Here is a 21772-nt window from a genome sequence, read left to right as displayed (position 1 = left end):
TCTTGACACATTTTGTTGTCAGCAGAAGCTTGTATGTGCACTGCATTTTCTTTAAATGGGCATTTTTTGCAACTAAAATTTTATTTTGGTATTATTCTCTCATTTCTGTTTTATTGCTGCAGTATTATTCCGCATCAGCGGGCTAAAGTAAAACTTTTTGTTAGAGTATCAGTTCTTACCAGTCAAAACTACAAAAATTTAACTGAAAACTAAAATGAAAAATCCCAGAATTCTACAAGTTCCCCGTCTTTTCCCAGATTTCTCATGGATGAAAATATTACCAGGTTTCTCCCAGATTTTCTGGTTGTCCCGGGGCATATGCACCATGAAAGTGGTTTACTGTGGTGGACTCCTTTTCTCACATTCCTTATGTTATCAGATTGCTGTAGGTAATTATGTCAGCATCAATGTGGCCGTCCAAAAAGATTTTCATAATTTTCACCATCCAAGGAGTATCCTGCACCTCAGCTGTGGACAACAAACCTGTGTTCACAGCACCCAAATTCCAGCGATTTGCCATTCACAAATAACCTTGCCATTTTATACAAATTATAATGGCTTAACAGAACATTTTGTTCACAATGTTAACACATAAAAAGCAATAGCCAAGGGGTAAGTTAAATCACACTCAGCTCTTGATACACATTTTTAGCTTCTTACAGGTCAATGCCCACACATGATAGTTGCCTGTAGCCTGCCAGAATTATTGCATGGGGATCCTCGTCAGACACTACTGGAGCTTTTCTTCACACCACCTATGCTAACCAAAGAGGGAGCAACACTTTTTGCACATTCACACATTTGACAGACCTAGGTGTGGGTTCGAGTGTCCATTTATGTTTTGATCCCTATGGATGGGCAAAGTCAATTAACAACTCTCCATAAAATCACTACACCTCCGTTACTGTCTGGCTACTTCCTTTAGCCTATATCCATTCTTTTAATTTTCTTGTGGCTCAGGAAAATTATTTTATTTTATTCTGAACTTATTAACTTCTGTTTCATGTTGCAGTGTAATAAATACCTGATGCCACAGAAGAGGATGTTACACAGGTTAGAATGGCTACAGAAGGCTACAGTGAGTGGTTTAGGGATGACATCAAGGAGAAATTCAGTAGTTCAATTGAGAAAATTGTAGCCTTGTTGGAGTAAAGGTCTGCATGGTGCTCAGTGACAAGGGGTGAGGGGAGGGGGGGAGGGATTTACAAAGATTTTTGGAGGTGGGACCTGTATTACTCAGCAGAGGGTACTGTCCATGAGTTTTGTTTGCAGATAAGGTCTGTGAGGGAAGGGGAGGGGAGAGGCTGTGGGAGAGAAAATCCATATGAGGTTGTTAGTGCAGGTCTTGAGATACGTGATGGTGGAGTAGATACATTTTCCAATGACACGTAGGATGTACAGAATGGAGCATACGATATAGAAGGGATGGCAGCTGTCAAAGTGTATGTATTGTTGCTTACTGGTATTATGGAGTGAGATTTGGATGTTGGCTTCAATCCTAAGGAAGACAGCTCTGGATCTGGAAAAGAACCAGAAGAATTTGAGTCAAAAGTAGGAGTTTAACTGTTGCCGGAAGTGAAAGAGTTCTTCTTCATCATGAATTAAGACCACAAAGATATCATTGATAAATCTGTACCAAGCCTGGGGAAGCAGATCCTCAGTCTTGAGGAATTCCTCTTCCATGTGGTCCATGAAGAGATTAGTGCAGGATGTGGACACCTTGGTTTCCATAGCAGTCCCCCTTATTTGTTTGAAGGCTTGGCACTAAAAAGTGAAATACTTAGGGGTGAGGATGAAGGGTAAAGGTGACAATAAAAAAGTTTTAGAGAAACTTTCAAGTGGCCATCAGAAGAGCTTGTGTCTACAGTTTCTAGATGTAAGAGGCCGTGTGTATGTGGGAATCCTAGGAGAGAGGACTGTTGGCGGATGGTACTTGTGGCAAAGAGTCACCACATTAAAGATACAATATTTGACTAATGGGCTGGATAGCTTCTTCAGGTTGTGTAAAATATTCTGGTCAAGTATATGTCTGGCTTCAAGAAGAATTACACTGCATGTGCTACCAGATACAGTGACATAAAGGTTGAGGATTTTAAACATAGACAGCAGCTGTTGGGGGTGAAGGTTAGCAGAAGCAATGTTTTACTGGCCAGCCATGTTGTCCTTTGTAAATTTATAGTTTTCTCAAGTGAATTTTTCTTTTGATACAAACTATACAAAAAATGTGATTGGAGGTATGTTAAGGTATTAAATAGTTAGGACCACAGTAAACTAATAATCTAAATGTCAGTTAGTAATTTGACTTTGTTTCATACTGCTTTTAGAGAAAATACCAATATTAAACCAGCCTGCAGAGATAATGACTTCAATATTTTGTGTAAACAGAAGGAGAGACAATATTCAACAATTATAGCAATACTTAACCGCTGCACTGTTTACTTGCAAGAGATAATAAAACTGGATAATAAAACTAGATATTAAAACTGGATTCTGGTTTAAGGAGTTCAGAGCTAAAGATAAAGTGAACGAACAACACATTTGTGGCAGAAGAGTATTGGTTTCCCATTATCTCAAGAGCTGTCTTAACCTTCTCTACTATTAATTTTCTTTTCTTCTCAAAAACATTTAAAATTACGTTTTTTATGTCAGTGGATGTTGTTGTCTTTCTGTGTCAAAAACACTGTCAAAACCAGGGCCAAACACTTAGTACACTTACAACACATATCTTATTCTACACTTACTAGTAATGTATGGAAAATCCTAGTCTACATACCTTTCTGCAAGGAAGCATTTAAATTAATAAAGAACAGAAGCAGAAAATGAAGTTATAGTCACCTGCACACAGTAGTAGCAGAAAATGTGAGTGCACCCAATACATTGTGGCTGAATAGGAGGCTCATTACAAACAGCACACCGTGTTGTTGTTGTAAAAACAGGATTGACAATTGGCTGTTGATATCTTCCACTTGTACCCCGACTTCTTCTTAGCCAGTTAAACCATCGGCGTATCGTAATAGTGTTAATAAGTGGCAGTGCAAGGTTTAAAATCTCCTGTCAAAAGACACACATATAATACTTACTATATGAAATTAACACCAATGACACACAAAATCTTTGTAACAGGTAAATTATTTTCCATACAGTTCTATTCAACTACTGAAATTTGTGAGGGCTCTTATCAAAATATTAATGGATTTCAGTTTAAAAAAAAAGAAGTCTCAAACCTCTACAGTCAAAATTATACAGGCAGTAGAAATCCCTAAACTGAGTGCTTTGTAGTATGAACCCAAGGGCAGAAATGAGTATTTAATTTTTTATTCATATAAATAACTCACATCTTATAGCAACACATTGATCATAACAAGGGTTCAAAATGATGATTGCCAAATTCAGTACATATAACTGTACAATTCCTGTTCACCAACTGACAGAGAATAAAGGTTTGTGACCTGAGACGAGCATGAAATATATTCTCCATCACTCCCGGCTTTGAAAAAAATCATCATGACTGAAAGACGCCTCATCCATGAATGATACAATCTGCAACAGGTTCAGCACTTAGAGTAGTGTGCAGGATAATCCTTTGACAGAACTGAAATCTGGGTTCAAAATCATTTAGCCCCATTGCTTGCCCACTTTTATGATTAGTGTGTAATCGATGCTCCACCTGCATTCTCCACATTGTATTCTTCAAAATCAGTATTTTATGGGCAAGGTGACAAGTGTATTTTTATGAATGTGTTCCCACATGATCCAATAACATCTCCTCAAATTCTACCAAATGAACAACTCTTTACCGGGCATCATCATCATCATCATCATCATCTCTCTGTGGTTGAACAACCTAATTTCTACCACAGCAATAAGTTTCTTTCAATTAGGAAGATACCTGTTCTGACAATTTTTTTACAGATAGTTTGGTTCTGCAGGTTATCTTGCAGCATCATACACTAAATTATATCTGCAAGTTCCTGTAATATGTAATGGTCCATCTTCTACAACTAGTCACAACACGTAAAGACGTAAACTCCAACTTGGACACAACTACGTACTGTTTTTCAAGGTGACACTACCAACACTGGTGTGTCAGGCACTTACTTATTAGCAAATGAAAGCAGGTTAAAAACATGTTACCTACAAGTACAGAACATATCAGACCTTGTACAGCCTAAAATATTCACTAACGATAGCTTCCAATTGTACCACCTAAAATATTCAGTATCGATAACTTCCACCATCAGCAGAAGTGGCTGGTTTCTGATATACCTTCACTCATGATGCTTTTGATTTCAGAGATCACACATCCATACAGTTCACAGGCCTGCTTATAGAGGCGGGTCGGCCCCTGGCACACACTGGTGAGCCACCAAAGAAACAGTATTATTTACACAACTGCAAGTGAATGTTCAGCCTAGTCTGTAACCTGTATTACTGTTGTCCAGTTAATTTGTTTAGTGCTGTGTGCAACCTGTACTTCACTGTATCTTATGTTGGCTCTATAAAGAACTATGTTCCATAAATTGTGTTTGTTGTTGCTACAACAAACTTGATAACAAGTGAGAATCACATTTTCTCCGTGTGTTAGTGCCAGTTCTAAGTCACCCAACAAGCTTCTTGAAGGAATACTATCATATTTGCTATAACGAACTTGGTGACGAGTGAGGGTCACATTTTCTCCAGGTCACATTTTCTCCATGTGTTAGTGTCAGTGCTACGTCACCTGACAAGCATCTTGAAGGAATACTCCAACGTTTCATTGCCCAGCATGGAACAACAGCGAGCTCTCACCACCACTGTCAATCAAGTGGTATCCGCATGTTCGCGGCAGGTTACTCTTCCATCAGTGCAACCATTGCCCCTCCTGGCATATGATGAATTGGCTAAAGTTTGGGACTCCTACAAGATATGGTTACACCAACATTTCCAGGTTTTTCGCCTGGGCAATGCAAATCTGTGGATTTCTTTCTTTCCTAGCTTATCTGCTGTTGTGCCAACTTCCACTGTTGCATGTACTGGCCAGCTTATCATTTGATGAAATGTGCAAGCTTCTCTCATTCTATTACTGTGACAGTACACATGTCACTGTGGTGTGTGTGGAAATTTACCACTGTCAGAAACACCAAACCCAATCTTACAAAGCCTGGGCTGCAGAATTACATGGGTTGAGCCACCATTGTAAATTTGTCACTAGCACCCATCATGAATTCTATATTGATCACATGGTGCTTGATGTTATTATGCGTCTGGCCCGAGATGGGGAAATCCATCAAAAAGCACTTCAGTGTGAGAATCCGGTGTTCACGGATGTGCTCAATATAGCACAATGTGTTAAAGTGGCATGAGCTGCAGGCAACCAGAGAGCTGTGTGGGGAGGAGGTAATGGAAGTTGCTCAACCAACCCCTATTAGGCACTCTGTAAGTGCTCAGGATGACTGGAAATCCATTGCAGCAGTACAATCTTCAACTCACCATCACATAGGTCAGTGTCGGTTATGGCAAAAGCAGCAACAGGCCGCATCACAACAGCAGCAGCCAGGTGCCCCCTTTCCATCTTGCCTGTACTCCTTCACCCACCACGAGTGTGCTGCATACCCTAAGCATTGGGCCGTTTGCAACAAGTGTCAAAAGTAAGGCCACACTGCATTGGTGTGTAACTCCTCTTCAAACATGGAGGACACCATAGACATAAACACTATCTCTACTGTAGTGACCAAAACCAACTGCGGGAACGCCTTGGGCTGCGGATCGGAGCCGCCAGGCAGGGAAGCCACCGGCAGTGGAGCACGCACCACTGGGTAAGCACAAGGATGAGTCGGACGACAGACCAATGACAACCAATGACAACCAACAACAACAGACAACGACCGACAAAACAACGAAGAGATAAAACAACGGAGGCTTGTAGAAACCACAACACCAAACACCAACAGTAAATCCACTCGGAACCAGAACCAGGCAAATGTCAACAACGAGCAATGACCAGAACGCAGTACCGCCGAGATAGAGATGCAATCCAGAGCGAGTACCAGACTGACTGGACTAGGGCAGAGCGGGTCCCTATATACGAAACCGGAGGGAGCGGCTATTGGCCGCAGTCTGCACATGGTGTAGCAGTGGCGCCCTCGCTGCACGAGAGCCGCTGCGTGGAAGAGCCGCCGCGGACGCGGAGCCCTCTATGGGCTGGCCACATCCATTTGTTCTGGCGCATGTTTGACTTCCACGGCGGTAGGTACTAGATCCTTCCCCCCCAAAATTGGTGCATAGGGGCGGAAATGCCCCGGATGATGCCGAGGTTGTGATACGTCCAGAGGGACCACTGGGGAAGGGGAGGGCAGACTGTCTGCGGCATCCATCAAGGTGTCACCAGAGGGCAGCAGGTATGAGGGCGTCTCTATACCCTGGCGAGGCGGAAGGGGTGTCTGCAGAGCCGGCGAGGAGATGGAGGTTGAAGGGAAGGGCTCGAGGGGCGTGTCTGCACCAAGAAGCAGGGAAGGCGGTGGGGGAGGAATCAAGGTGGGGGCCCGAGGGTGGAGTTGGTTATGGTAGTGACGCTTGAGCCCCCTGTGTGTCTGTACAGTCGTCACACGCCACCCATGAGCTGCCATCACCGTAGCGGGTGTCAATGCAGGTGTGCTGCCATAGGAACGGGCCCACACGGCCTTGCCCGGGGCGTAGCGCTGGGAGGGGCGAGAGTGGGGCCCAGAAGGGGATGGTGTCAGCAAGTGGAGGAGGGTCCGAGGTTGTCGCCCGTGAAGGAGTTCGGCAGGACTATGACCAGCCACCGGTGTAGTGTGGAAGGTGCTTAGAAAAAAGGTGAAGACCGAGGTGGTGGCTGATGGCTCCACTGATTCCATCAGCTGCTGTTTGAAAGTGCGGACCAGGTGTTCCGCCGCGCCATTGGATGAAGGATGGAAGGGGGGAGAGCGAATGTGTTTGATACCGTTAGCTGAGCAGAAGTTCTGGAACGAGGACACCGTGAATTGGGGCCCATTATCTGTGACCAAAGTGGGAGGAAGGTCTTCAATAGCCAACACCTGGGCCAAGGCGGTGAGGGTGGCGTCAGTGGTGGTGGACGCCATGCGGACCACATATGGGTATTTGGAATAGGCATCCACGATGAGGAGCCACATGGAGACTAAGAAGGGGCCTGCAAAATCTACATGGATCCTGTCCCAGGGTTGGCTGGGTGTTGGCCAGGGCGCGAATGATTGTGGAGGACTAGCCTGGTGACACGCACACACTGTGCAACCATGGACCAGGTGCTCAATGTCTCCATCGATCCCTGGCCAATAGACATGTTGTCGAGCCAACGCCTTCACGCGAGACATCCCCCAGTGTCCGCGGTGTAATAAGTGCAGGATCCGGTGGCGAGCGTCCGAGTCCGTGGACAACAGGAGGACGTCCTCTATTACCGAAAGTCTGTGTGAGACGTGACGCCACGGGCTGAAGTCAGTTTTCAAATGTCGGGTAAGGTAGGGAGGCCAACCATGGGTCATATAGCGGAGGACTTGCCGCAGAATGGGGTCCCCGCATGTGGAAACGGCGATTTGCATAGCGGTCAGAGGCAATCCATCGAGAGTCTCCCGGCGGGCAGAGTCGATGTGGAAGCACAGGACTTCCTGCTGGTCGAACGCTGGATCGGATCCTGCTGGGAGACATGACAAGGCATTTGCATTAGTGTGTTGACTGGTGGGCTTATAGCGGATGGTGTAAGTGTAATTACGCAAGAACAACGCCCAGTGCCGAAGACGCTGAGCCGTCCATTCTGGGAGGTGTGAATGGGGCCCAAAAATCGACACTAAGGGCTTGTGATCCGTGAGGAGGGTGAACTGTGCCCCAAACAGGTATATGTGAAATTTCTGAACTGCAAAAATAATGGCAAGGGCCTCCTTTTCGATCTGAGAGAAATTCCTTTGTGCAGGGGTTAACGTCTTGGATGCATGTGCCACAGGTTGTTCCGACACATCCTCATTCCTGTGTGCCAGGACTTCCCCAATCCCGTACGCTGAGGCATCAGTCGTCACCACCAAGGAACGATCCAGAGAGAAAGGCGTAAGGCAAGGGGCAGTTTTCAGCATCGTCTTCAGGCGGGTGAAAGCCTGATCACAGGCAGAAGTCCACGTGTAAGGTACCCCTTTGCGACGCAGGCGATTTAGGGGATGCGCGATGTGGGTGGCTTGGGGTAAGAACTTTAAGTAATAATTGACTTTCCCCAAAAATACCTGGAGTTCAGATAAGTTTTGTGGACGGGGAAGGGCATTGATGGCTGTGACATTGCGGTCAGATTGACCAAAGAAACGGTGGCCCCTGTATCAACCTGGAAACGGACGTCCTCGTTAAAGATGCATAGGGTGAGGACTAAATTTTGGCCAATATGTCAGTCTGAGGGGCGACTGCGTGTAAGGCATGGACGGCCTCCTGTTGGCCTGCAGGGGCGGGACAGGGGCGGGTCGAGCGGCTACGACAGACTGATCAAAGGTGGCCTTCTTTCTCACAGAGCGAACAGGTCTTCCAGCGATGGGGACAGTCAGCTCGAGTGTGGGCCAAGAAGCACTGGGGGCCCGATGGGAGGGGGGCATGCGGCCGACGTCGAGGGGCAACCGGTGGTTCAGACGCCATAGAGACGTCAGACAGCAAGGAATCTCGACGGCAGTGCCCTCTGGAGACTGCGCCCCGTCGACGGCGGGAAGGAGTGGATCGGGAAGTGGACTCGACCGCTGCTACCTGGGGCCGCACCATGAGATGTACGTTTGACGCTTGAGGAATTTGGAAGGAATGGGCAATACACAGAATGTCTTCCAATGAGGGGTTGTCCAACTTTAACGCCGCAGTGCGGACCTCTGGATCGGGCGCCAGTTGAATGACCACATCCCAAATTAACGAATCTGCATATGACGCCTTGCACTGCTGATTGGTGCATGTGAAGTTGCATTTGCGGCTGAGGCTTTGCAAATCCGTCACCCAGGAATGGTAGGACTGACCCGGCTGCTTGTGGTATTGATGGAATTCCAAGCGAGACGCAACCACGTGGTATTGCTGGGACTAACAGTTAGTTAGCAACACACAGATCTCGTGAAAGGAGAGAGCCACGGGGTTGGCCAACGGTGCCAACTTGCGGAGCAAAAAACATGTGTCCGGTGAGGCCCAAGACAAGAATAATGACCGCTGCAGAGAGTCATCCGACACCTGAAAGGCCATGAAATGTTGTTTCACATGATGCAGGTACGTTTCCCAATCCTCTTTTGCATCGTTGAACGGTGGGAACGACGGCGGACATGGGAACGTGTCTGAAAGCGGGGCACCTGGGAGATGAGGTGGGAGGGAATCCTGCTTATTGGACCTGTGTGAGAGCAACTGCACCGATGTCTGTAAGACCTCCAACTGCTGCTGCTGCTGTCGTATGAGCTGCTGCTGTTGCTCTAAGAGAGTTTGTCTTTGTCTTGTCGTAGACGTTGTAAGATAAATTCTGATTGTAGCATTCACTTATGGGTGAAGGCGAGTGGTCCTTCTTCTTTGGAAGATTGTCACATTGTTGGTGATTGTACTTTATATAATCATTGAAAGTAGTAGTTCTCATCAAACGGCCCTTTTAAGGGCCACAAATACTACACATTGATCTTGCCAAAAGCCGAGAAGCGATTCTTCTTGGTGTTGTAGCTCCCTGGGGCACTCTGGGATGCTCTCTGGGGCTCTCTGTGATGCTCTCTGTGAGGCTCAATAGATGTCGAGCACAGTCTCCATTGTTTTCTCTCTTCCTTGTTTTGTCGGTCATATTCGGTCGTTGTCGGTTGTTGTCGGTTGTCGTCGGTCTGTCGTCCAACTCGTCCTTGTGTTTACCCGGAGGTGCGTGCTCCACCACCAGCGGCTTCCCCACCTGGCAGCTCCGATCCGCAGCCCGAGGTGTTCCCACGGTTGGTTTTGGTCACTACATTGGTGACAAAGATGGGATGGAAGAGAAATTGCTCACTCTCTTAGAGCAACAGCAGCAGCTCATACGACAGCAGCACCAACACCAAACACCAACAGTAAATCCACTCGGAACCAGAGCCAGGCAAATGTCAACAACGAGCAACAACCAGAATGCAGTACCGCCGAGATAGAGACACAATCCAGAGCGAGTACCAGACTGACTGGACTAGGGCAGAGCGGGCCCCTATATACGAAACCGGAGGGAGCAGCTATTGGCCGCGGTCTGCATGTGGAGTAGTGGTGGCGCCCTCGCTGCGCGAGAGCCGCTGCGCGGAAGAGCCGCCGAGGACGTGGAACCCTCTGTGGGCTGGCCACGTCCATTTGTTCTCGCGCATGTTCGACTCCCGCGGCGGGAGGTACTAGATCTACAATTATTGTCTTCACAAACAAATTGTTTATTGATTTGTGTGTGTTTAATAAACTGCTAAAAATGCAAGTGGACACAGGAGCTGCAGTGTCTTTAGTAAACACACAAACATGCTCAGTATTGGGCTCCTCTCCCCTCACACAGGTTTCATGGAAGTCAGTTAGCTACAATAAATAGCAGATTCCGATCCTAGGGCAGTTCTCTGCTCCTGTATCTTACAAGTCTGTTGTTTGCTCTCTTCCCTTCATTTTTCTGGATCACTCCCATTTCAAGGACCTGTTCGGGTTGGATGCATTTTAATGCTTTTTGTTTCCCCATTACTGATGAGATAAATTTAGGTAAGACCAAGCTCTGTATCAGCAACCAGAGTCCCTCTGCTCTGAGTTTTCATTGCTGTATTCTCCTGGGCTCACTTGTGCTACTGGTTTTCAGGCCCACATTAATATCATAGAGTCTGCCTGCCCTTGTTTTTTTAAGGGTGCAGCACATGCCTGTCGCATTGCATAATCGTGCCAAATTAGACTGTTTAACTTCAGTGTCACAATTAAGGCCCAGTCCGTGATAAATACATACTCTTTACGCTGGCACGATGAGTTGCTAGCAAAATTATCAGGCATCCACTATTTTTCCAAGACTGATTTGTCAGAAGCGTACTTCCAGTCCCCCTTGGATGAGGCCACTAGCTAGCTTCTTGTTGTCAATACACTGATACTGGCATGTGATTTTCGGCCCATACTTCTGCAATGCTTACATGCAACCATATCAATTTCTGATGTCAGTGCGGCTTTACGCAAAGAAAAATTGTTCTGTGGTTAGAGATGTCAGGCATAAATCGCAGTTTTAAGCACGCACCGGGCAAACGTGAGGTGACCGGTGGACTGGACAACAGAGGGCGGAATAAGCCATGTAGCAAGAGCCAGATGAATGCTAGTTGTGCACTGCTAGCGCAGTCTTTCGGCATTATTTGAGTGATGGGTCAGCATCCGGGAGGTTGCCATTTAGTCGGCGGATGGCAAGGAGCGTGTCACATCAGAGATAGTGCCTCACTCTCCTACTGATTTTAGTGAGGGTAGGCATTCAGTTTGGAATTTGAACTGGATCATTGGCCTTGGCTGGAACAATAATTCATATGTCTGTGATTGACTCAGGTTGCGTGCAGGTTCATTGTGTAAGTTAAACTGTTTTCAGTTAGCAAGTCTCAGGAGCATTTATCCTGTTTCCTCTGGGACACATAACACTGGATGTTGAGATGATGTGCCAAAAAGTGAGTTGGGCTTATCATTGACTGTAGTGTCACGGAATTGTACCCTGGTTGTGTTCTGCAAATTTCCATGTATGTGTGGCTAATCGGATGCCCTTCTGCTGTAGGCCTTCCAGGGTGTGTATATCATGTTGAACTATGCACATGATATTCTAGAGAAATGATTGTGGATACATATTTCCAGGTACCACTGACCAAAATTTGCATGTAAGGGAGTTAATTAATTTCAGTGATTACAAAGCTGTTAATCAATCCCATCAAAGTTAAACTGTACTGTCCCAAATTGACTCATGTTCAAGAGGCAGGGTGGAAGTAATTTGGTTAAGTCTGACAGTGATAATTTGTTATGTACAGTGTGTGTCCTTAGCCTGGGACTGAGGTAAAGTGAGCCATGTACTGATGTATCAGATACTGTGAAAGGTTGATTTGTGTGCAGGTGCATTAGCACATGTTGTGCTTCAGTGAACTGTAATTAAATCTGTTATTGGTTATTCTGTAACTAACATTGGTTTTCTGACAACTGGTTTGGTTGAACTGGCGTTAAGTCATCCACGTGTTACTATCCCTATGGCCAGTTACAGTGTACTAATGTGAAAGAGATTCCAACCTTAAGCTTATTTGATTTAGAAAGAATATCTTGGATGAAATTTTTAAAGTTATTGGTTTTAATGTTTAAAGAAAAATGAAACTTGGGAAATCTACAACTTCAGTCATTATTCTAAATATCTTGGATTATTGTAATTCCTTTTAAAGGTTATTGTTTCTAATGTTAAAGGGAAAGGAAATTATTGTTAATTTGGAATTTCAGTAATTACTTCAAAATATTTTGAGTGAACTTAAATTCTATAAAAATAAAAAAAGCATGACTTTAATGTTTTAAGGCTTACTGGTTTTAATGTTTCAAGAATAAAAAAATATGAATTTTCTATATACCTGTTCTATGCTTGTGTACACTAATAAATCAATAAATGCTCAGCTACTGTGTTCAGCTGCTTACCATACCAGAACTGTTGTGTTCCAGCTTGATCAGCTCCAAATGTTGCCTTTCCCTTTCGAATCCTTAAGAGAAGGATTCCTATACCATTATCAACACTTGCCTTTGGCATTGCAAGTGCACCCACAATTTTTCAGCACTTTTTAGAACAGCTGACAGCCTCTGTGCCCAGCTACATCTTGACACTACAGTTGTTTCAAGTTCTCCCACCGAAGGTCACCTTAGTACTCTTCAGTCGTTATTTTCTGTTTTGTGGTCTGCAGCTCTCAAGTGCAATCTTGCTAAATCTCAATTTTTTCAGCCATCAGTTGAGTACCTAGTTTTTCAGGTTTCTCACACAGGGGTCACGCCAGTCAGCATGTTGATACAATTGCGGCTTTGCTGCGGCCAACCTCCATTACGGAACTGTAGGCATTTCTAGGTAAAGTTGCGAACTACCATGACTTTTCACCAGACGCACCCACTGTTGCTCAGCCCCCGCATGCGCTTTTGCATAAAAATGTGCCCTTGTTTTTGGTCCCCAGCTTGTGACAAAGCCTTCACTTTGCTTAAATCTAAGTTTCAATCTGCCCCATGTCCGTTCACATTTTATCTGGAACAGCATCTCGTGCTGGCTCCAGATGCCTGTCAGCATGGTCCTGGCATTGTGTTGGTGCACAAATACATGGCTAGGTCTAAACGACACTTTGCTTACACTTCCAATCGGACCGGACCCTGTGTTTGATCAGGACGAGTTGCTTTGTTTCTATTTAGATACTGATAACCAGAATATGGTTGATGGTTTTCCCACCACTAGTGGCACTATGGCACTGGCTGTTGCCACAGATCCTGTATTTAGTTGGGTCCTCTCTCCTGTGCAGCACAGGTGGCCAGAAAAACTAATGGGCCGTGCCTTGGATCCCTTGCATATCACTTCTTCCTCCAGCACTGCTTTTATGTGCTTGACAGGGTTCTTCTGTTAGCTATGAAGGATGCTGCTACCTGGGTTGTGATTCACACTTCCTTACACCGTAATGTACTGCGGTTTCTGCATGTTAGGCATTGGGGGACCTCTCGCATGAAAGCTTTGGCCCATCTGCATATGTATTGGCCAGTCATATATGGGACATTATGCAGCTTATCCCTGCTTACACTCACCATGTTCAGCAACAGGCAGCCCCACACGCACCTTTTTCCACCTGGACAATGCTGCAGCCCCTGTGGGGCATCTACATGTCGACTTCGCTGGGCCTTTCCTAAATCAGTATTGGCTCATTGTAGTGGATGCCTTTTCCAAACTTCCCTACATGGCGCGCTGTCCATGTTCACGGCGGCCACTATTTGGGCCCCATCTAAGATTTTTGCAATTGAGAGATTTCCGTATACCATGATTACTGATTATGAGCCCCAGTTTGTTTTCAAGAACCTGCATCTTTTTTGTCAGGCTAGTGGTGTTCACCATTTCACAGCTCCCCCATTTCATCGTCAGTCTAATGCTAAGCCCAAACACATGGTTCAGAGGTTTAAAACTCGTATACGGAACTATGTATCTGGCAAGTCCTCTAAAGCTGAGTTAGATCTTTTTTGAGTTTGCAACATTTCATTCCAGTGGGAGACAAGAGGCCGGAAGTGCTGCTACATGGATACCAACCATGGACCCTCCTTCATCTGCTACATCCATTGCCGGCTCAGTGATTTTTCCGGCATATGCGCCTATCTGGGCTAATGGTTTTGGCTGCAGGCTCAACTGGGTTCCTGCTGTCATCAAGCATCACCAGGGTTGGTGCCTGTGTGTCATTCACACTTCTGATGGGCAGACAACCTGTCACTTCATCCAGCTGCACCCATACATGGCAGGGTCTGTTCCGAAGGGCCCACCACCTCTCCTGCCCCTGCCAATACCCGTTCCCGTGTCGCAAATGGTCTGTTTCATGCCATAGTGGGGTCACTGCCTGGCAGATTACTGTCTAGAGTCCCTGCCGCCGCCCCCCCACTCCTGGACTGCCATCACCAGTGCAGCCCATATTGCACCAAATGCCACAGTCACCGCCACTTCTGTTTCTGATTCCTGTGCATCCATTGTCTCTGACATCACCACTGACACCTCTGGCGCCAACCACTGACCTTGATGAGGACATCACTATATAGATGCTGTTCCCAGTCCTCCCCTACAGCCTATTACGAGAGGGGGAATGGCATGACAAATGCCCTCTCATCACTTCCACCATAACTTACCGCTGCCTGTCCACCACATGGCAGTGGTAGGCCAACGACAAGGAAAGGGTATGACAGGAGGACGAAAAGATTCTTACAAGCAAGTCACTTCAGAAGAGGTGTCACCAGACACAAACTGAAGCCATTCCATCCTCTCCAAAAAGTGCTCAGAATATCAATATCGGAGCTGATGAATGACTTGTAAAACTTAAAAAGCCATGCACTGATCATTCCCCAGGATTTATGGTCAAAACACTTGAGGTTACTTATCAGCTCGAGTTGATCTTGCTACACCATTCACACCCGTTAGTAAGCTTTCAGTCCCAATACGTATGCAGGAGAGGATTTGTGATGAATGGAAAGCACGAGAGAGAAACTGGTAAGATGGAAGATGTTAGTGCTTGTACAGCTCACTTGACAGCAGCATTGACTGTGAAAGGCAAAGTTACAGGTTTACAAGTTTGATTTATGGGCTGGCACTTAGTTTTATTCTGGTAGAAATTTACAACTTAGCTTTTCATCGAATCTGAAGCATAAAAATTCATAAGATTCATGTACCTTGGAACAATGTACCACATCTGAAATTTTAATAAATGTAAAAAATGGTAAGCATGATTAAAATCACCACAAACACAAGTACGTTTGTTGGTAGGTGAGGGGGAGGAGAACTTGTAGTTGATGAGTTGTAGAAGAAGAATATAGCATGAACAGGAAAATTAGATAATTTACCAACTGAAAACAATGGCCAGAGAAATTTAAAACTGTTTTATTTCAAGAATTTGACAATAAAATGATTAGTTGTATGGTGAGTCACAAAGATATTCTACATAGAATGTTTGTTATTGTATGTTTCTGTTTTTCATGTGCACTGTGGACTGTCAGTTGTATGAGTGATGTTTAATGTACATGAGTTTCCACACAAGAAGGCAACAAGAAATCCTAAAGGCACCTCAATAATACGGCATCACAAACATCAAGCATAAATATCATAATACACGAAAAATACCATCAAACGGGGTGATTTCGGATAGTTTTGTCATTATTTTGATTGTAACTTTAATATATATTGTTAGATTACATTGATTGTTATAGAAGTGGTAGGGTATATGTGTAACGAATAAAATATCCCAGAACCAGAAAGTGTATGTGTAGGTATATTTATCTGAGGCAGTTAAATAAAGTGTCCGAAGTCACCCCTGGATTGGGGTGATTTTGGACACATGTTTTTTTTAAATCTCTGTCCAAAGTTACAGTATATAGAGGGTGAATTTGGACAATTACTGCCTTTTTTTAAATTCTACATGCTTTTTATTTGATTTTGGTGACATTTTACACATTTTAAGGTAGCCCTTTGTTACGAATAAGTGATACGGAATGATGGTTTCATTATAGTTGATCATGTTGCTAGGTGGGAGATTTTCCAGCTTTGCCTTGATATTGGAGAAAAACATCTTAACAGTCTCTCTGTTAACTTCTGCACGAGCTCGTTTATTATTTTCGCTTAAGCAAATGGAAAGATCTTCTGACTGTCGTTTGAGGAATAAACGCACCCATTCTTCTCCTGGCAAATTATTACCAAATTTCTTCTCTTTTCGGCCAGATTTATCAAGGTAGCCTTTAACTAAATAACTAATATCCAATTCAGTGAAGAGAAATCCCCAATGTGCAGTCATCAAGATACCTTGCTTCAACATTTCTTCCTCTTCTTTATTTACCACTGGCTGTACTCCCATTTTTTTTTCCGGATGTGCTTATTTTTTAGGGTTGATTTAGGTATACCATACAAATCACACGCTTTTCTGTACGATAATTTACCACTCTGAATATCACGAATAGCTTTATCTAAAAGTTCCAGGTCATAATTACACTGTACGGTAGCACCTCTCTTGCTCTTATACATTCTTGGCATTGTCCGAAATCACCCCACACAGTACACAGTTTTATGAAAACCATCGTTATTTTATAACCTTGCATGAAAAACTCGACAAACTTGTACAGAAATTGTCTCAATGCTGTTAGCTACTGAGTGCGTTAACAATTACGGTTACAATAACTTACCACTTGACACAACAGAAAGTTTCCACTTTACGATAATGCATGGATTTTTAACACTGAAACTGTTCGTCAGTTATTCACCTAGGGAAACAATTGACGCAAAATAAAAGTTGTGGAAAGCGATAAATGCAATCTTGCGCTTAAAATAACTGGCACATGGATGTTAAAATAAGTAACTCTTTGCTTCTATGCAGTGGCAAAGAGCAAATAAGCCATACTGTCCGACTTCGCCCCGGTGTTCGAAATCACCCCATTTGACTGTACAGTTGAAAATGGGAAATATTTCCTAAAGTGCATCATGCAGAAGAAAAAAAAAGAATATCATGACTGACAGAAGTAAATCTTATTTTATAGCAAACAAAACAATTATTTCTACAGTCACACACTTTCATCAAACATTTTTAAAGGATAAAATTAAATTGCATTTCTAATGTGATTCACTGAATCCTGCATGCTGTTCTGATGTTCAAAAACAGCCTGCAACAGTGCCCATTTCGTCCTAGTGAGCATCTATTCTGCAACCTAACAGGAAATGGTATGTTTAGTTTCTGGATCCTGATTGGTCAATGGGCTCTGAAGTGGAGAGTAGCATCGACTTTCTACAAAATAGAATCTGACAGGTCAGGAGAGTGGAATGAGAGATTCATGTCTGAGGACAACACTGTGACCACACTAAAATGTATTTCATGCCCTGTTTCAGGCCATAAATTTCTACATTTCTCAGCCTTTGAGGATAGGTATAACTGTTGAATGAAAGAAGCAATCAGGTAATCGGGTAGTCCGCAGGCTCATTCTTCACAGAAATATTAGCCCAAGTAAGAACTTTTCAGCCTGTTTCATAAATGGTCTTGTTTTCAGCATTTTTTGTTTGCTTGTTATGTTATGTTGTTTTACGTAATAATTATGGCCTACAGCCAATTTCATCAGCTGACTAATTTTGTTTGAATACTTTATAAAAAGCAGTAATGTTAAGCACAATTTGTTTGAATGGCTAAACTGGACTGCCAGCCTGCCACAAAATTCTTCATCCAAAGCTGAAGCTTGATAATGAGTCTGCTTTTTTACTTTCAATAATATGAAGCTAGATAGCTGAATTCCAAACTGAGTCATGCTTAACTTTAGGAATATCATTGTCAAAGATGTTCTAAAACTGGAACCACAGACGAAAGCTTCATAAAAGGACAGAATTTTCTACTGAGTGATTTATGACTAAATGAATATGAAACAGCTGATAATACAGGCATGGTAGAAGTAAGAGCACATCACATTTTACATGACAAGAAGGTAGGTGGCACAGCTGTTGAATATTGACCAAACAGTAAATGCAAAGAGAAAAAGAATTAATTTGTTTGTAAAATTTAATATAACATTTTACTCATTTTATGAGCCATTTTGTTAATTTAGATGGGTCATGGATCCATCACTTAATGTTTGAAATGAAAATGGACACCATTTTTTGGTAGAAAAATGGTTTTTTCTTCTTGATTGCCCTGAAAAGACTAAAACAACTAGCAAATTATATGCAACTTTTCTGGCCAAATGGATGAAAAAATACACGATACAAGGCCACAAGTGTAAAACAAAAAAGAACTGACTTGTTTCAGGTCAGTGCACCTACCTACAAAATTGCTTTGGTTATAAGACTTAAAATAAAGATTCCTATTTGGAATGTCTGAGTACCATATGACTTCAACCTATCCCAGTATCTAAAGAAATTTATGGCTAAAAAACATTTCAAGTCAAATGAAGGGTACCCATACTTGGGGCAGGAAGGCTAATGACTGGAGAAAGTTGAAAAAAGTACACTGACACAAATGGGACTCATAAAAAAATCACATTTACAATCTAAAAAATTTGTTCCCAACATAAGACCAATTCACTTTATCTCTAGAACTGCACTTGATATGATTTTTACTTCTGACATCTCACCACTGAAAACAGCGTACTATGTTTTATCTTTTATTGTGTGCTTAATTCAACTGCATATCCAGTCCACTATTCTACACGAGTGCAGACTGATAAGTTCGTATGAAATGCCCAATATTTTAACTGCATCTGAAACCTTAGAGCAATGGTCTTTTATCATGACACCATGAATGTTATCTCCCATTTCAAAACCTCAGTAATGTATCTGGAATACGCCAAATCTGTACATTTCATTTGATAAAATTCAAATTCGTTTATCCAGTACAACAAAAACAATTAAAAATCTTCATTTGTGCTTTAAAACTTCCCTCAACTCTGACTGTGTCTGAGATACAATGCAATTTTTTAAATACATCTGTTTAATCACCGCACGACACTCAGTTTTACCCATCTCTATGAAGTGGCTATTAGTAAACAACCAAGCTTTACTTCTATCTGAAAGTTGAACACGAATGTTAAAGTATAAAGTCATGCCACCTGAGAACATTGCACTATTTTGCAGAAATTTGGCATACTTTGCAATCCATCCTTTGAAACTTTTGTATTCTTTATGATAGGACCGTGTGTGGTTTTACCACATACATTTTCTTAGGTAAACTGTTTATTCATACCCTTACATAAAACATAATATGAATGTGTACTTTACAAAGCACAAATGGCATATATTTCACAGTCTGGAAGCAATAATCATATATTCCTAACAAATCACAAATAAATAATCACTGGTCAGTTTCAATATATGTTTCTAAAATAGAGACCTTGTACAATATATCTCTAAAAGTTATCATTTATACTCTTTTGTTTTGCTTATATTTACTGCTGCATGATTAATCAAAGGTGCTGTTTGATACATAAATGCCAAAGAAGAAACAAAGAGCACTTACACTAAAAGAATGCCACAGCAGCTCACGGACCATGAAGGAGTATCCAACCCTGCGAGTCACCCTAACAGGTTCAACATGAAGGCCCAGCAGGCGTGAAGTGAGTGTCGGATAGCGACCTTGGTGTAGGAAAAGCAGTAAGTTTAAGAACTGCAGAATCAACACTGTTGTCTCTATCCAGTCTACTGCTCGCTGAGCCTACAAATAGTATGAAAATGCATCAGTCAATAATCTGTACGCACTAACCTTATAAGTAAACAAACAACTGTGTAACAGCACGTTAAATAGCCAGTAAACATTCAAAATTATCCAGAATAAATTTTCAATTTGCAGCAGAGTGTGTTCTGATTTGAAACTTCCTGCAGATTAAAACTGTTTGATGGATCAGCACAGTTTTAATCCACCAGGAGGTTTCATTTAAAATAATGCTAGTGGTTGCTCAAATCTCCATCAAACTAGCTTCACCTATTTATGAATAATTTGCAATACAATAGCACACTTTTCCATTTTCCATCCCCTGTGTTTGTGCACTGCAACACAGTGTTACATGGCAGTTACACTTGAGCCACTATAAATGGCTGGATTCTTATTGCAAATACGGAATAAATGAACAGAGAAGTGATTCACTTCATCCTTTCAGATTATGCAATTTGCATCTAGAAATGCAGTCATATATATAAGTAGATCTACCTCATCTTTCTGCCTACCGTATTTACTCGAATCTAAGCCGCACTAGAATCTAAGCCGCACCTGAAAAATGAGACTCGAAATAAAGGAAAAAAAATTTACCGAATCTAAGCCGCACCTGAAATTTGAGACTCGAAATTCAAGGGGAGAGAAAAGTTTTACGCCGCACCTCCAAATCGAAACAAAGTTGGTCCATTGCAATATGAGACACAATTTAGGTCGAATGAATGACGATACACCTACAGTAGTTTGGTTCGAGTCGTAAGCTTAGCAGTTAAGCTTTACCAGGTAGCCATTGCTATGCGTCAGACGCTCCGTCCATATTTATACGGGTACCCTTTCTTTTTCACGTGCTTCGTCTGGTTTGAATCAATTGCTTATTTTGCTTTGATCTGATAAGTGCCGTTCTCTTTGTTATAGGTGTTTATGTCTCTCTAAGCTGAAAATGCATTACTGTACTGTGTCATGCATTGTTTGTCGCATTCTGATAGTGCGTGTTTACAGCCTGTCGGCGCTCGCAGCATGGCTTGCTTTTGTGCGCGCTACCGCCGCTTACAATTAAAAAAAAAAAAAACAAAGAAAGAGACGAATCGTCTCATTAGCAAAACAATGGCAAGAGAATGCTATTTGTTGTTACTTACACTGCTGCTTTCTTTGATAATGATCAACAAGAACCAAATAATAGACTGCGTATGATAGAACATGTTCTGAACGAGAGTTAGGTGAAAATTTTTCTCCGTTTGAAAATCTTTGCGGCCGCTTCTTTAGTACATCAAACTCTGCACAGAAATTAGAGTCATCTTAGATTTAAAAATCTTCCACCTTTTTTTTTTTTAATTTATTTACTGACGCAGAGGTTTTGGCGCCAGTGTTTATCTTTGTGCCTACAAAACATGCCTGTGTAACACTACATATATTCGACGGCAGAACTTCCGCTTCCTTTGCACTCGATTCTAAGCCGCAGGCGGTTTTTTGGATTACAAAAACCGGAAAAAAAGTGCGGCTTAGATTCGAGTAAATACGGTACTCAAAATGTTGACGAGTGAAGCCTACTACCAATGTCTTTCTTTACTTACCTTCTGCTTAAATTCTACACCTCTTCTGTGCTTCCTGAAAAATACTCCTTTTTTGTCATAAGACACTTTTTTGTACAAATAAAAATTCCATTCAGAAAACTGTTAAATTCAGAAAGTGATAATACATGTGCTGGCCAGTACTCACCTTCAGGTGCAACAACTCACAGCAAAACACAAAATCACATATAAATGGATATTGGTATTACCAGTTTTTATAAACACAAGTTTCCTTCAAGGGACAGGTCACGGAATACAATCTAGGAGGGTTATGGGAGGAGAAAGGAAGGTAGCATGATTTCCTTACTTCATCTCCCAATCCCAGCACATCTACCATCCAGGTCCAGTCAGAGCTTTAGCCAAGTA

At 42.8% G+C, this 21772-nt stretch overlaps 1 protein-coding gene across 1 annotated transcript in view; it reads right to left on the bottom strand.

Moving 5' to 3' along the window:
• The window catches only part of LOC126100556 (peroxisome biogenesis factor 2), a 112057-nt gene that overhangs the window by 7963 nt on the left and 82322 nt on the right, over nt 1-21772 (bottom strand). Inside the window, exons 4-5 of the mRNA XM_049911174.1 lie at nt 19650-19844; nt 2836-3051 (exon numbers count right to left, since the gene is read on the bottom strand). Coding sequence (XP_049767131.1) covers nt 2836-3051; nt 19650-19844 — 411 coding nt within the window. The remainder of the gene's footprint in view (nt 1-2835; nt 3052-19649; nt 19845-21772) is intronic.

Source organism: Schistocerca cancellata, chromosome 9 (assembly GCF_023864275.1).
Source record: "Schistocerca cancellata isolate TAMUIC-IGC-003103 chromosome 9, iqSchCanc2.1, whole genome shotgun sequence".
Taxonomy (NCBI): domain Eukaryota; kingdom Metazoa; phylum Arthropoda; class Insecta; order Orthoptera; family Acrididae; genus Schistocerca; species Schistocerca cancellata.
This window is presented reverse-complemented; position numbering and strand designations above follow the sequence as displayed.